Source organism: Agelaius tricolor, unplaced genomic scaffold (genome assembly GCF_023055355.1).
Source record: "Agelaius tricolor isolate 1412-34295 unplaced genomic scaffold, bAgeTri1.0.p SCAF_2, whole genome shotgun sequence".
NCBI classification, from domain to species: domain Eukaryota; kingdom Metazoa; phylum Chordata; class Aves; order Passeriformes; family Icteridae; genus Agelaius; species Agelaius tricolor.
The window spans coordinates 21,871,182-21,885,876 of NW_027269262.1; the positions used below are offsets into that span (position 1 = coordinate 21,871,182).

Genomic DNA, 14,695 nt, shown 5'->3' on the forward strand with positions numbered 1-14,695 from the left:
ATAAGAGTCTGGCAAGTGATTGTTGACCAAAAGATTTCTTCTTAGCCTTCTGGCTTGGTTGCATTAATTAAAGTGGCTCTGCTGGAAGTCTGACTTTTAACCCGAGGACAGCAGTGACCTGGTGATGGCAGTTAAGTACTGTCTCAACCACTTCATTATTTTCCATTTTCTTTTTTTTAACTTAATGAGATGGAAGATCACAGGAAGTTAAATTCCATAAACATCAATGATCTTTGAATGACTCTAACCAATATCAGTGTATAATCTAGTACTGTAAATGCAGGCTGCCCCAAGGGTTCTGAGGATGTATTACAGCTGCAAGGAAGTTCCTGTGTAAGGTCATGATTTGTGATTATTTGATATCAACACATATATGGGTTCCCTTCATGGGTTAGATTAATCCTTGTCATGATTGACAGCAATTTTAATTCTAAAAATGTCACATTCCAAGTTACTTAAATGACTGAGATTTCTGGAATTTGAAGACTGTTCCTTTTTGCAAATGATAAATGAGCTGACAGAGATGCTCTGTTAGGCTTGCCATTTACAAACAAGGAAACTAATTGCAGATGGGCAAGTTGAGAGAAGATTTAACTGCAGGAATGATGAGATTGTGAAGCTTAAAACACCGAAAGAACCTTAGACTTTAGAACTTTAGATTTTTCACTTCTTGAGGGAATCTTCTTGGTGGGAACCCATGAAGGACTTCCCTAGTAGGAAACAGGGCTGAAGAAAGTTTTGTGACCTGCAAGTGTAACATCATTGGAACACACAGACTGGCCATTCAATGTGCAGAAGGAAGAGGAGACCTTGTAGGAGGCCAGCACAGATGAACACAGAGGGTATGAATGCAAACATGCAAGCTTCCTTAGAAGCTAGGGATGAAACAGAATCAGGGCTGCCCAGGAAGAATATAGACACAATGCCTGAGTTCACAGAGATAGAGTTAGGAAGCTCAGATGGAGCTCAAACTTTTGAGGAGGTCAAAGGGAAATGACAATATTGTTTTTAAGTACACTGACAGCACAAGAAAATGTAGGCCCACAGCTCAGGAGAACAGGAAACTAAGGAGCAAAGAACATGGGAAGGCTGCAGTTTTCAGTGGCTTATAAAATCAGTTTTCATGAGCTGGTTTTGCCCTCTGGCTCTTTTAGACCTTCAAGCCTCCTTGCATAGTGAACAAAAATGAGGGATTATCTGTGGTAGCCAAAGGTAGTGTTAGGGAGCACTTGGGTCAATTGGTTGTATAGAAGTCCATGGGGGCAGATAATATACACTTGAAGGTCCTGAGAGAGGAAAGCAATGTCATTTTGAGGCCCATCTCTCTTCAAAAGGCCATGATGATCTGGGGAGGTTCCTGATAACTAGAAAAATACAAATGTTGCACCTGTCACAGAATCAATTGGATTGGAAAAGACCTTTGAAGTTATCAAGTACAACCTGTGACTGAACACCACCGTGCCAACTAGATCATGGCACTGAGTGCCACCCCCACTTAAACACCTCCAGGGACAGTGACTCCATCACCTCCCTGGGCAGCCCCTCCCAATGTCTAGTCACCCTTTCTATGAAGAAATTCTTCCTAATGTCCAACCTAAACCTCCCCTAGTGCAGCTTAAGACTGTGTCCTCTTGTCTACAAAGAGAAGAAAAGGGAGGATCCTGGGAGTGACACACCAATCATCTGCTCCTGGTAAGGTTGTGGGCCAAACTGTTCTGCAAGCCATTTCATGGCACACAAAGCACCAAGAAGCTGATTGTGTAGCCATCATAGATTTACAAGTGTCACATTCTTCATGATCAGCCTGATTGCCTCTGTGGTGAGATGGATGGTTGTGTAGAAAAACGGGAAGAAGCAGTGGTGGGTACTGAGAGAGCTCTGCTCGTTTAGCTGCAGGAAGAAAAGGCTAAGGGGAGATCTTATTGCAGCCTTTAATTGTCTAATGAGAAGGTAGAGAGACAACAGAGCTGAACTCTTGATTAATGCTTCATTAAGGTTTGTGGTGAAAAGAGCCAACCTACACAAACTGGAACGTGGCAGATTTCAGCTAGATGGAAACAGTCTTTATGCTGGATGGTCAAGTTATGTTGGGCACAGTTATATAGCCCCAGAGGGTGCAGAATTTCTACCCTTAGAGATGTTAAATCTGCAAACATCTCTGAACAACCCACTCTAATTGGACCTGCTCTGAGCAAAAGACTGTCTAGATAACTTTTGGAGATTAGAGAAAAAAAATCTTATAATTTTGTGATTCTGTAAGTTATTTGCTATGACTTTATAGCATTTTAGGAAAAAGATCCATCATTTTTAGCTGTTTTTTCAAGAGATTTAAGTAAGGGTTTTTTTCTCCTTATTTTTTTTTTTAAATAACTTTTATTGTTGCAGGGTGAAGTTGAGCCTGTTGGGTGGCACTTTTAGTTTAGAAATCACATATATCATGTAAGTAAGTATAGAATCAGAGAATGGTTTTGGAAGGAACCTCAAATATTAACTGGTTCCACCCCCTCTGCCATGGACAGGGACACATTCCACTAGACCAGATTGTTCGGAGCCCCATCCAGCCAGCCTTGAACACATCTGGGATTGGGGCACCCACAGCTTCCCTGGGCAACCTGTGCCAGTTCCTCACCACCCTCACAGTGAAGAGCCTGCTGTCCTGCAGTTTAAGGCCATTCCCTCTTGTCCTATCACTACCATGCCATTGTAAAAAGTCCCTCTAGCCTTCTTGCAGGCCCCTTTTAGGAAATGGTAGGTGCTGGAAGGTCTTCCCAGTGCCTGCTCTTGTCCAGGCAGAACAGCTCTGGCCCTCTCAGCCTGTCTTCACAAGAGAGCTGCTCCAGTCCTGTGATAAACTTAGTGGCTCTCTTCTGGACTCCTTCCAACAGAATGTAAATAATTAATTCCTCAGTGGTTTGAATATATCCATAGGAATTAACTTTATATGTAATATTTAATAGCGTGTTTAATTTTAAATGATAACCCTGTAAAGGGTTCAGAGAAATCTATGGATGTTTACTTTTACCCTAAATGCAATTTTTCAGTCTTTCTCTTTCAGACATGTATGCATGATTGGATTTGACTACAGTAGGTGGGAAAATGTAGATAATGCATGGAAAATGGTTTTTACTCATATGATTTCTGTCAGTGCTAAGGTTGTCAAGTTCTTTTAGACATTACTCACATTGATATGAGTAGAAGCAGAAATATTTAGGGACATTTTAAGCCAGAAATAGCTGTAAAATGTCTGTTTTCTTGTTACTAATACTGGATAATTAGATTGTTTTTCTTGGCATTTTGAAGAGGACATTGGATTATGTTCAGCCACTGAAGTGGAAAAAAATTAAAGCCCTTTTAGGAAGGAAAAAACCTAACATTTCTTGCTGAAGAAAAATTTCTGTATTAAGCAACCATTGTGCAACTGAAAAATAAGTGTAACTGAATGTACTTCTATAAAAGCATGAATAGAAAACTCAGTAATTTACAAGTCTGTAGGTAAAAGGTATTTGAAAGTTGCTTGACTGTTGCTGTATATTTAAACAGTCACCTGTGACAAGGAAACAAAGATGCCTGTTGACATAAGGATTGCTTCAGAAGGCTAAACACAAATCAGAGAAGCAGTTATAAAATTGACTTCTGCAAATACTTATGGTGCCCTTGAGTATGATGAATTGTTTCCAGCCGTGTTTGCATGTAAACAGTACCACCTTAACAACACTGTGGTTGGTAGCAGTAACTTTCAAGGCCTAATCTGTAAGCAGTAAATTCTGGTGGCTAGAGACCTCTTGTTTCTGTGGTTGTGCAATTTAATTTTCTAGCAATTTGTATGCACACTACAACTGAATTTTAAATACAGAGATAAGGTTAATAGGTACTGGATTTTTTCATGTCCTTACTATATTTTCCAGAGTTATTTTGGCATTCCTACTGAAAGGAAAGAAACAAGTGCAAACAAAACGTTGGGGGGAGTACAAAATGATGAATGTAGAAGCTTTCCCCATGGATTAGGGACTGTTCCTGAAAAACAGTGCTTGATGCTTATATTGAATAGTACAATGTTTAGAGCTGGAAGAAAGCAACTTTGGAAACGAAGCATTGGCAGAGTGATAAAGGTAAGGAAAACTGAATTTTTAACTAGGTTTAGACTAATAATTCAAATAAAGGTGTGTATTGAGGGGGGATGGCATAGAAAAAAGTGTTTTAAAATAGGCGTAAGTGGATGATGTTAGTAGCACAATTTGTTTTGAAAGGCAAATTTGCACTGGGAGGTGTTTATGCATTTGGCTAGTGGTGCTTGTATCTTGCCCAGATTGTTGCAATGGTCTGGTAATGGTATAATTTTGCAAATGCTATATTAGAATACTAAAGAGTTTGATGTTAGATGTGGCAACAAAACACGGGTTGACTCTGCCATGAAGGAAAATAGAAATGCAACTTCACTTTCCCCATATGTCTAAGATGGGAATAGAGTTTTGAAGGAAATGCTTAGCATTGAGAAACCACAACAGACTATAGAAGTCATTAAGATACTTAGACTCATTTTTAAAAGCTGGTTATTTAAGCAAATTGTTCCTGAGTTAATGCAATGTGATAACACGTGCAAAGCTCTGATTTTTGAGATTTAAGAGTTAGATAAGGGAACTGCCCTAATTCTTTAGGGTGTGTATTTTTTTGGAAAGAGGAAAAAAAAAGATTGAAACTTGAAAATTGAAAATCAGGGTGCTTGAAAATATGTGAAATGGGGTGCAGTTTACTTTTGAAGGGAAATTCATGGCCAAGGCTTATGTAATATAAAACATCTTAGCAAGTTAAAGGAGAGACAAAGGAATTCCATGCTGGTTAAATAAATTTTGGATAAGTCAGTAAATTAACAATAAAACATTGTTACTTCTTGACTCTTTCACTATTGAACTTCCCTGTAAAGTCTTACTCATCCTTAAGACTTTGATTTCAGCATGTCTAAATTCAGTGATGCACAGTATTCTGACAACAAAATGCATTATTTGCTGGATAAAGAGTGTTCAGAACAAGTTTTATCTTGTGTGCATATGACTTGCATACTAAACAACATTCTTGGTAACTCTATTCAGGGTGTCTGCATCAGCAGCCACAGTCTGTAATGGAGAAGCTGGCAACAGTCAATGGCTGGTTTCTAAGCCTCTCATTTCAAAAAATTAACCCCTTGAATCTCTGACTTATGCTCTTTTAGTACTCACTGCTTAAATATATATACTTTTTTAGCAGCTAGAAAAAACTTTTTGATAATTTAACTTAATCTCAAATAATTTCTTCAGACTGATGGTGAGAGGTTTATGGGTTTAGGTATATGAAAGATAGATTTAGGAATCTGTCCCTTTTCTTGCTTCAGGAAAAGATGTGTAACTGGACTAATCATCAGAAAAGGACTTTTCAGTTAATGAGTTTAGCTTTGGATCTTCATCTGTTATGGGACTATATCATATAACCTTTCTTACCTTCATAACCAAAAGTGGTAAAAGAAACCCAAAACTAAACTTGGCTGTGTTACCTGTGTTGTTCTTTACATGAAAAACTGAGATGAAGCTGTACCATAAAAAACTTGGACAATATTTCCAGATATCTAAGGGAGACAGTATTTATCTCTTGTAAATACTGCATTCTCCTTCATCATGGGACATGATGATCAGAGTCGCTGCTGATACTTTTCGGGATTTGCATGTTGGTGTTACTGCATGTAACAGCAATTTCTCTTTTACCTACATAAATGATCCTCTGTGTGTTTCAGTATTCTTCCATCTTCAAATCTTAGACTTTCAGTGTTCTATAAAATTCTGAATTATATAGAGCTGCCTATTCTTAGGTAATATTTTTTGGTATAGATTCTCTTCAGGCCTATGTACTTCTGTAGTGAATACTGCAGGATTTAAAACTACAAAAACTCTTAGGCCATGGCTACAATGCTGATTTGAAGTGAGATGTGAGGGTAGCTAAAGGGGAAATGGAAGAATGAGAGGTAGAAAGCTCAGCATTTTCTTCTAATTAGTTTTCTGAGATTCCTAATCCTAAATAAAGAATATCTTAAAAATTTATTCTTTTAATAGTATGCAAATGGAAGCTCAGAAGATAGACTGGGCAGACAGTTTCCAGGATAGCCTCTTAGTGTTTTAAATACATAAACTAGTGAGTTTCTATTGAAAGCACTGAAGTTAGGTTTCCTCTACTTTTCTATGTACGATCTATTCCTAAAAGGGAGGCAGAAGTCTCTTCTAATGACTGCAACAACTAATGTGCAAGTTTGTCATTAAGCAACACTTCATTTGGGAAGGAAGTCTGTAGAAATAAGTCATCAAAATATAGAAGCATAACAGCTTGAATTGTGTTGAGTGTTCTTGCATTGCATTGTAGCAACTCTCAGGAAAAAGGTGTGGAAATTGCATAGAAATAGAAATATCCTACATATCAAAACAAATGCCTTCTAGTAGTGACCTGTGATAAATACATGTCAGAGTCTTGTATTTATCTTCATATTGTATTATTATTCATAAAACTATAGCTTTACCATTTAGTTAATAGTTTCCTGTTTCTCTAGGCATGGTTCATTAAGTAATTTAAGTTAATTAGACTTTTAAAGTTCAGTGATATCTTAATGAATATTCTTGTTGCTGGACTTAGACAACAAATATTGCCCAGTGCTGTATGAACAGCTATGCACACTAGCTGGTATATTTGTTATAGGGCTTGAGACACAGCAATTAAGAAAATTTAAAAACCAGAAACAAATGTTGGGGCATGATTGCTCAGTTTGAGAAGAAGGTGATCATGATTTCAGCATATAGAAATAGCAACTTGTAGAAGAAATGGAAACTATGAACATGTCAAGAGCATCTGTATAGGTGGAGCTGATGACTTAAAAACCAGTGTAAGATGTAGTCCTGTATAGTAATAGATCTGGAGCTCTATATTGGAAATGCAAGCAGAGTACAAAAGTAGTCTCTCTGTAGTTTAGGTAGAACAAAAGGCCTCTTTCTGTATTAAATAGAAACTAATTGATAAAGTATTGGTTTGTATTATTATTATTATTATTATTTTAAAGATGCCCTATCTGTTGTGTTCAAGTTACTGGAACAGTAGTTTTGAGTATTCTATTGTTATCTAGTGTGAATGGAGCCGATTCAGAAAAAATGGTTGCTTTTTGCACGTCTAATGAGGAGGAAAATTTCTGCTCATGTTTAAAAGCATTTAGGAAAACCCAATCCTGTGATGACACTTCACTTTCAGGAAACTGAAGGCTATGTTAGGGTATGAGGGGGTAAAATAGCACAAAGTACATGTATAAATTAATATGCTACTGTGTTCTTCAGACATATCTGTGTAAAGAATAGGATTTTTAAGTTTGCCTTTTATATGGAAAAATATTTCAGATGCATTCAGCATTTATGAAGGCATGGTAGTAGTTACAAGTTTTCCAGGTATTTGAAAATTCCTTCAGAAAGTAGGAAAGATATTTACATAAGGGTATAAAGTATATTATGCAGGTCTTTTTGGCTCTGCAAAAGCTTGTGGATAAATCACTTATGCATACTTTATAAAGTTACTAGTTTTCTCCTAATCACCAGGGAAATAAGAATTGAATTTACCTCCAATGAAACATCATTCTAAATTTCTTTTGAAAATGAAATTATATTGAATCTTGTAACCCACAAGCACAATAATACCAGTAACTATTCCAGAAGGCTATTTTGTCTATAATGTAATGAGGTGTGTTACATATGGGATTTCAATTTAATTAGAAGAGTAGGCTTACTGCTTGAAGAATGGTATAATAGCTATAGTTAAGCACATTTGTAAACACTTGTGTACCTTGAGGCTTGTGGTTTGTTTTACTTCTCATTATATTAAAGAGATAATGTATAAAACCCTAGCTTCCTCCAGAAGCATCTGTCTTTATTAGAAAGTGCTTACAATATCTTCCACAAGTAACAAAGATCAGTCAGAATCCTGTCTTGACTTGATGGTCATACGTGACTAGACTGAAAAGCTGAGACAAAGGACTTAGGGTGTTGAAGGTAACATGCAGAATAATGGAGCTGTACATATAAAATACCTTTTTTTCCCTACAAAGCCTTTCAACAAATTAGCTTTATTTGTGATAGAAATGTTGTGATAAACCTGAAAATGGAACACTGGAAACAAACTGTAAAATTGTAACAAACATTGCTTCTAAAATTTTCACTTGAGTGCCATAGAAACATAAATCACAAGTGTGGATTGAATGTAATAGCCTTTACTTTTAAAAAGAAATTTTAAAGCTTTCTTTATTTTTGTCTTTAGATTAGATTGTGAATTTTTCTTTGTCCACTTTGTATTTAATAACAGCAAAATCTCAAGGATGAGAGGGAGGCTAAGCGTGCTGGTCTGGATGGCAGACATGATTACTTACTGGATATTGTTGCCACTTGTGTCAATCTGGACAAAGCAGAAGTAGAAGATGCTATTCTTGATGGAAACCAGGTAATCTGATGAATTTGAAAATGAAGCTCTTAGTATACTTTGGAACTAATATTACCATTAAATTCTTGGTGAGACAGTTTTCAGACTTCACACCTGAGGTCACTCAAATCTTCTCCTTGAAAAAATATTTTTCAGCATTTTTAATTAATTTGAACAAAAGTGTCCTTAATTCCAGGACCTATTGTAACAATATTGATTTTTAAGTTGATTAGAATTTCTCCTTTCCAGTGGTTATAGTTCATATGCTAAAACTTGTGACTGTATTTCATAGTGAAACCACAGTGTGAAGTCTCCCAGTCCTTGAGTATACAGCACAGAGAGGTTCAAGAGTCCTGTCCACAGCAGGTTGCATGTTGTTGTTTCCATAAGGCTGCCAGCATTTATAAGACTGTATTGCAATCTACATCAGCAAATTAAAATAGGTAGAAGCTACTTGAAAAAATAGAATGGCTTATGTGATCTGTGACTGCATGAGGGCTAATACAAACTCATATATTGAGACACTGAAAAATATCACTTTTTAAACAAGCTAGGTAGATGGAAGTAGATATTTTACTTCCTGACACTAAAGTAAACATGGCTGTGGTTTGGGTTTTTTGTGGTTTGTTTTCTCTTGTATTCTTTCCATCTGCATGCCTTCAATTTAGGCATTCCATTTCAGTGCTAGTATTGTTGAGAAACTGAAGAAAGTCCAGTAGAAGACCAGTAGGAAAGAGAGGGACACAGGGCACATGAAGTATGAGATGAGGGAGAAGAGGTTGAGTGGCAGTCAAATAGTAGCCTGCAGCTGCTTGAAGACTATTTGTAAAGATGACAGAACTGAACTATTCTCACTGGGTGCAGAAGATAACTCCAAAGATAAAGCCACATCTTGCAAAATGGCCACCAAGAGACCCTTCTTCACTAGGAGGATAATGCAGCATGGGAATAGGTTACTTCAAGTCAGTTGTGGAATTTCTGTCCTTGGGGTTTTTGAGACTCAGCCTAGAAAAAGTGCTAGATGATTGGAGCTGTTGGTGACACAGGCAGCTGGCCTCAAGACCTCCCAGAGGTCTCTTCCAACATTTCTATGAATTCATGAGATAGCATATGAGTAGTGCAGAGCACTGTCATGCACATTAAAAAGCAGAATTTGTTTCAGCCTTTGTGCATTCTATCTCTAAATGGGTTTCCTGGCAAACCATAGTGCCTGAGAATAGCTGTCAGATGAGGAAAATATTGGCAATTTCTACACTTGGAAAGAGAGAAGTGTAATAGTTGTTTTGACCTCATCTTGGAGGGCTCAGCCAAGATTTTCTGGAATAGCAGCTCATTATCTTGGTGTAACTGAGGCTTGTTATTAATGGAAGAGGGATAATTGTGGCTTTCTTCCGGCTTCTGGTGATCATCTAGCCTTTTTTCTACACTAGAAAGCACAAATGGTACCACCTAATGTTTCTGAAGATGAACTTGAAGGAGCCTTTTCTGCTAAAGATAGCTATGTAGTTAGGAACTACATGGAAGAATGACTCAGATCTAGAAAGACAGTGGATGAGGCCAGACTTTCAAATGCTGAGACATGGATCAGCATATTATCATAAAGCAACTCAGTTTCTTCCCCAGCCTGTATGGCCTATACATGAGATTTGTGGACTGCACTACCAGTACATGCTTCAGTGATGCTTGATGGCAGCCTTGAATTGATGAAGAACTGTTAAATTTTCTTGATGCTTATAAATATGTAAATAGGCAAAGGCTTCCCCTGTTGCTGTGATATGAATCAAATCAATGACATATTATCTCAACATGATTTCAAACAGATAGAGCGCATGAACAAGTTCCTGGCCCCTGGAGGTCTGCGTCATCTGATGTTCTACTACCAAGATGTGGAAGTAATGGATACAGGTAAAGCAACTTATATTCTCCTGCAACATTTTACAGTTGTGCTGAGCAGATGTTCAAGGAAAAAGAAAATAGTCAAGTTCTTATAAACTGGGACTTAAAGCAAGACAGGTTTGGTCACACCAAGGCATTGATCCTTGCTCATGAAATGACAATTGATAAATTACCAAAGCTCATTAGTGCACTTCTGCATGTTGCTGCTATGAAGCAGGAAAGTACTTCCTTGTGAGCTCAGCAGCTCTTGCCTGTGGCAATTTGTTTTTGATAATTAAAAGGTGACTTTCACACAAGGTGAACCGTGACAGATGCCATTCCTCTCCCCTTCAATCATGCTGGCCCTAGAAGCCATCCACATTTCTTGGCACATGACCATCCATCTAGGTGGTCCTGTTACATGACAAATGGATCTTCATGAGGCCCACATTATGAGTAGGAGGGGTGTTACCCCAGAAATCCCTTCTGCACATACCCCTTTACCGAGTGCCCCCATATTCCATGCTTCTGGGGGAAACCTCCTTCTCCCTTACCCTGGAGGTAGCTCAGGACCCCTGTGACAAGGACATCCTCCTTTTGCCCATGTCTCCTCTCCCAGAGCCTCCAGTGCGCTGCTGTTGGGACCAGCCAGGTGCTCTGTGACCTATCAGAGCCTGTGACTGGCTGGTGGAAGCTCACACCGCTTGACTACCTTGGATCTACATGAACAGCCCTGTAAAATTATCTATGCTTAGCTGTATAAATGTGTTTATACATAGGTAAACATATACCTAGATGAGTGTACAAATATGGATTTAAATTTCATGCGTTTTCAGTATATATATGTGTCCATTTTCTTCAGTAAATCTGTATATATCTAAAAGGGATGAAAAGACTATTTAATATTATATAAGCAACTTTAAAAAAAAAGCTTCACAATACACATAGGAACACAGTTAAATGAGAACACAAACCCAATCACTAACTTAGAAATCTGAGGAGCAAGTTTTAACATGCCTGGGATGAAGTGGTGAAAGTATGAAAGAGTGCGAGGCAAGGGTCAAAGCCTGGGAATCTAATGAATGTTGCCCATGCCCACCAACAAACCAATCAGATCACACTACAGTATGGTATGATTTTGGTAGCCTTTTGGGGCTTGGTGCTAAATATAGACAATATGAAAAACAGCAGAAAAAACCACATAAGCAAAACTCAAATGAATTCACAGTAAGGAGTGCATTGGGTAAATATGAAAAAGTCCCTAGAACATCATGCACGGGAGGAAAAAGAAGTTAAGAAACAAAAGGTAGTGATGGAGAAGACAGTGGGGATTAAGTGAGCAGGTTGGAGACTGACTTTGCCCACAGCTGTAAGTGCAGTCACTTGTAATACTGTCAGACAGTAAAACTTCTGACAGTGTTACAAGTGCTGTACATTCTGCAGTATTACAAATGCTGTACATTTTCCCTTTGTAGGTGGAGCAGAGTTTGTAAAAGAATTATCTGTGTTGATTGTTTAGGACTGTGGTTCACAGGCTGTCAAAGCAAAAATGTCAGTTGTGGTGGTAGCTACTAACTGCTAAAGCTAAGTGAATTTTTGTGGCATTGCATGCACCCTCTTGGGAAGGGCACTTACTATGCCACCTCATACACAAGCTGGTTTTCTGACCCTGATGTGGATCAACCAACATTTGTGTTAAGGCAGAAGATGATCCCATGAAGGGAGTGTACATGGAATTTTGTGTTTCTGCAGAGCAGGAGACTATCTCAGAGTTCAGGAAGATCTACTTCAGAGTCCTAAGGTGTCATTTAAAAGTTTGATTTCTTGCAGTGTTTTGAAGATCACTATTGACATGAATTTTAAAAACTTCTAGCACCCTTTTCAGTAAGAGTACATCTTTTCTAAAGAGACTGCAGGATATACCACCTACTTCACCCCCACAGATTGTGGGAAAACTCTGATGACTTTTGCTGGTCTTGCCTCTGTAATTACTTGTGGCACTTTGACCCTGGCCGGATGCCAGGCACTCACAAAAGCTGCTCACTCACCTTCCCCTGCTACAACTGGATAGAGGAAAGAATTTATTGAAGGTTTCATGAATTAAGATAAGGAGTGGGAGAAAACACTCCAAGGGCAAAACAGGCTCGATGTAAAGGTACAAAGTGAATTTATTACCAACTAAATCAGAGCAGGATAATGAGAAGTAAAATAAGCCCTTTAAAAGCCTTTAAAAACACCTTTTCTTCCCCAACCCCTCCCTCCTTCCCACTGACAGGGCAGGGAGAGAGGGCCTGGGGATTTTCATCAGTTCATCACCTGAGATTTGCTTTCACATCTCAGGGAGAGGAGTCCTTCCCGTGTTAGACTGTGGGATCACTCCCATGGGAGACAGTTCTCTGTGAACTTCTCCAATGTGGTTCCAATCTCATGAGCAGCAGTCCTCCCAAAACTGCTGCAATATGGGTCACACTTTGGCACGGTGCAGTCCTCCAAGGACAGGCTGCTCCAGCCTGGAAGCAGGGACCCCTCTCTCCACCTGGCCTCTCTCTGGATCACACCCCCCTCTCAGCATCCACTGCTCCAGCATGGGCACCTCCCCATGTTCTCATCACCTCCTTTTCTCTGGCTGGATATAAAACTGAGCCCCAAACTTTGTTTTGCTTTTCATCTCATATATGTTATCACAGAGGTATTACCACCATCTCTAACTGGCCCAGCCTTGGCCAGCAGCATCTCCATCAGGGATTGGCTCTGCCAGACATGGTGGAAGCTTCCAGCAGCTTCTCACAGAAGGACCTCTGTGGACCCCTCACTACCAAGAACCATGCAAAACTGAAACATTACTGCAGTATAAAGATACAGCCCAAGTTCATTAGCAAGAAATACATCAAATTAATAAAATTTACAGAGTCAGGTGTTTTGCTGGGACAGAGCCCTTGTTGTAATTCTGAGGTATATGAAAATGAGACTTACTCAGAGCTGTGGTGAAAAAAGGGAGAAAGATGATGTGAACAGAAGGATGGGGAGGGAACTTATGGTGGCCACCTGATCCAAAACAGAGATCCCTGGTGCAGATGGTCATGTACCCGAAAGAAAAAAATGGGCAGAGGGGTCTATCACTTTTTGGATGTTGTCCTTTAACTGCTGGTATCAACAACTTACTTTTTCATCTTATTGTAGTAGTGCCTCACTGAGAGGTGTACACATGCAAGTTTACTCTGAGGTAATGCTGAAAAGCTAGTAACAAGGTAGCATGAGGTATTGTGACCAAAAACATATGAGAAATATTTTACCCCCAAAGACACTGCTTCTTCTTAGTGACCCTTTACAAGTGTTGCCAGCAGCCTGAACATGGGAGCAGTATATTCATGTTGGTGGAAGAAGAAAGGATGAGGAACTCCCTTGTAACTCCCTTATTGTTTTTTGTTTGTTTGCTTTTGCCCCAGAGAATCTGCGGTGGCCTCTTTCTCCTTGTTTTCAGAAGCAGCCTATTTCTTTCTTTTTTTTTTTCCCTTATGTTTACATATTTTTAGGGAAGGACAGTTGAAAATAGCTTCTCTAAGGTAAAATGCATCACTACATTTTCTGATTTTTAATTTTTCTTTTTAAAGCAAGAGAGCATTATCTACAGCTGCATGATAGAGCCTATAAAAGGACCTTGAGCCTGAACCATTATTTAGAAGGAATAGAAAAAACAAATAAATGAGTAGAAATGAAAGGCTTTTGATGCAAGAATGGCAAAACTAGATGAAATATTTCTTACTGTGCCATGAAGACTCTGAATGCTGCGTACTTTCTGTGGATAGTTCTGTGGGATGCTTCTAGAAGACTGGGAGTCAGTGAGGCACAAATAATGACTGAACTGTTTGTGTAGAAAACTTTTCTTTGAATAAATGATCAATGGGTCTTAATTGTTTCTTTGTTTGAATCTGTAGAGTACTTTGGCCTTCCAGGAATAGGAATGAACTCTCATTTGACCAGGAAGAAGAAACTGAAAGTATTTGTGACAGAGGGAAAAGACATTGCTTTAACTGGTGTATGCATTTTCTTCATTAGATCTAGTTTTTCTAAACCAGTCACAACTGAGAATATCTATCAAGTAAGTCAGTGACTGCTCATCTCTGTACATAATCTTGTTTAAAATTTGTTTTTATCATGGGGTATTTGCTCTTGGCAAATGGCAATTTGACAGCTCTTGACATGGAGGAATGAGTAAAAGGACACACAGGTGGGTTAAATGAGCCACGACAAAAAGGGAGTGGGATGGAAATAAAGATATCTTGTGGCAGCAACTTGATGTATATCATTGACATGAAAAAAAGGATACAGAGGAAGAAAATTTAAGACAATCTGT

At 38.6% G+C, this 14,695-nt stretch overlaps 1 protein-coding gene across 4 annotated transcripts in view; it reads left to right on the forward strand.

The window, feature by feature from the left end:
• DNAH5 (dynein axonemal heavy chain 5) overlaps positions 1 to 14,695 on the forward strand; it is a 134,812-nt gene that overhangs the window by 15,812 nt on the left and 104,305 nt on the right. For 3 of the 4 annotated variants that reach the window (XM_071454132.1, XM_071454162.1, XM_071454142.1), the window contains exons 2-4: positions 8,353 to 8,487; positions 10,287 to 10,371; positions 14,277 to 14,440. In XM_071454132.1, coding sequence (XP_071310233.1) covers positions 8,353 to 8,487; positions 10,287 to 10,371; positions 14,277 to 14,440 — 384 coding nt within the window. Of the gene's footprint in view, positions 1 to 3,970; positions 4,110 to 8,352; positions 8,488 to 10,286; positions 10,372 to 14,276; positions 14,441 to 14,695 lie in introns of those variants that run through there. The other variant, XM_071454152.1, reaches the window with a different exon arrangement.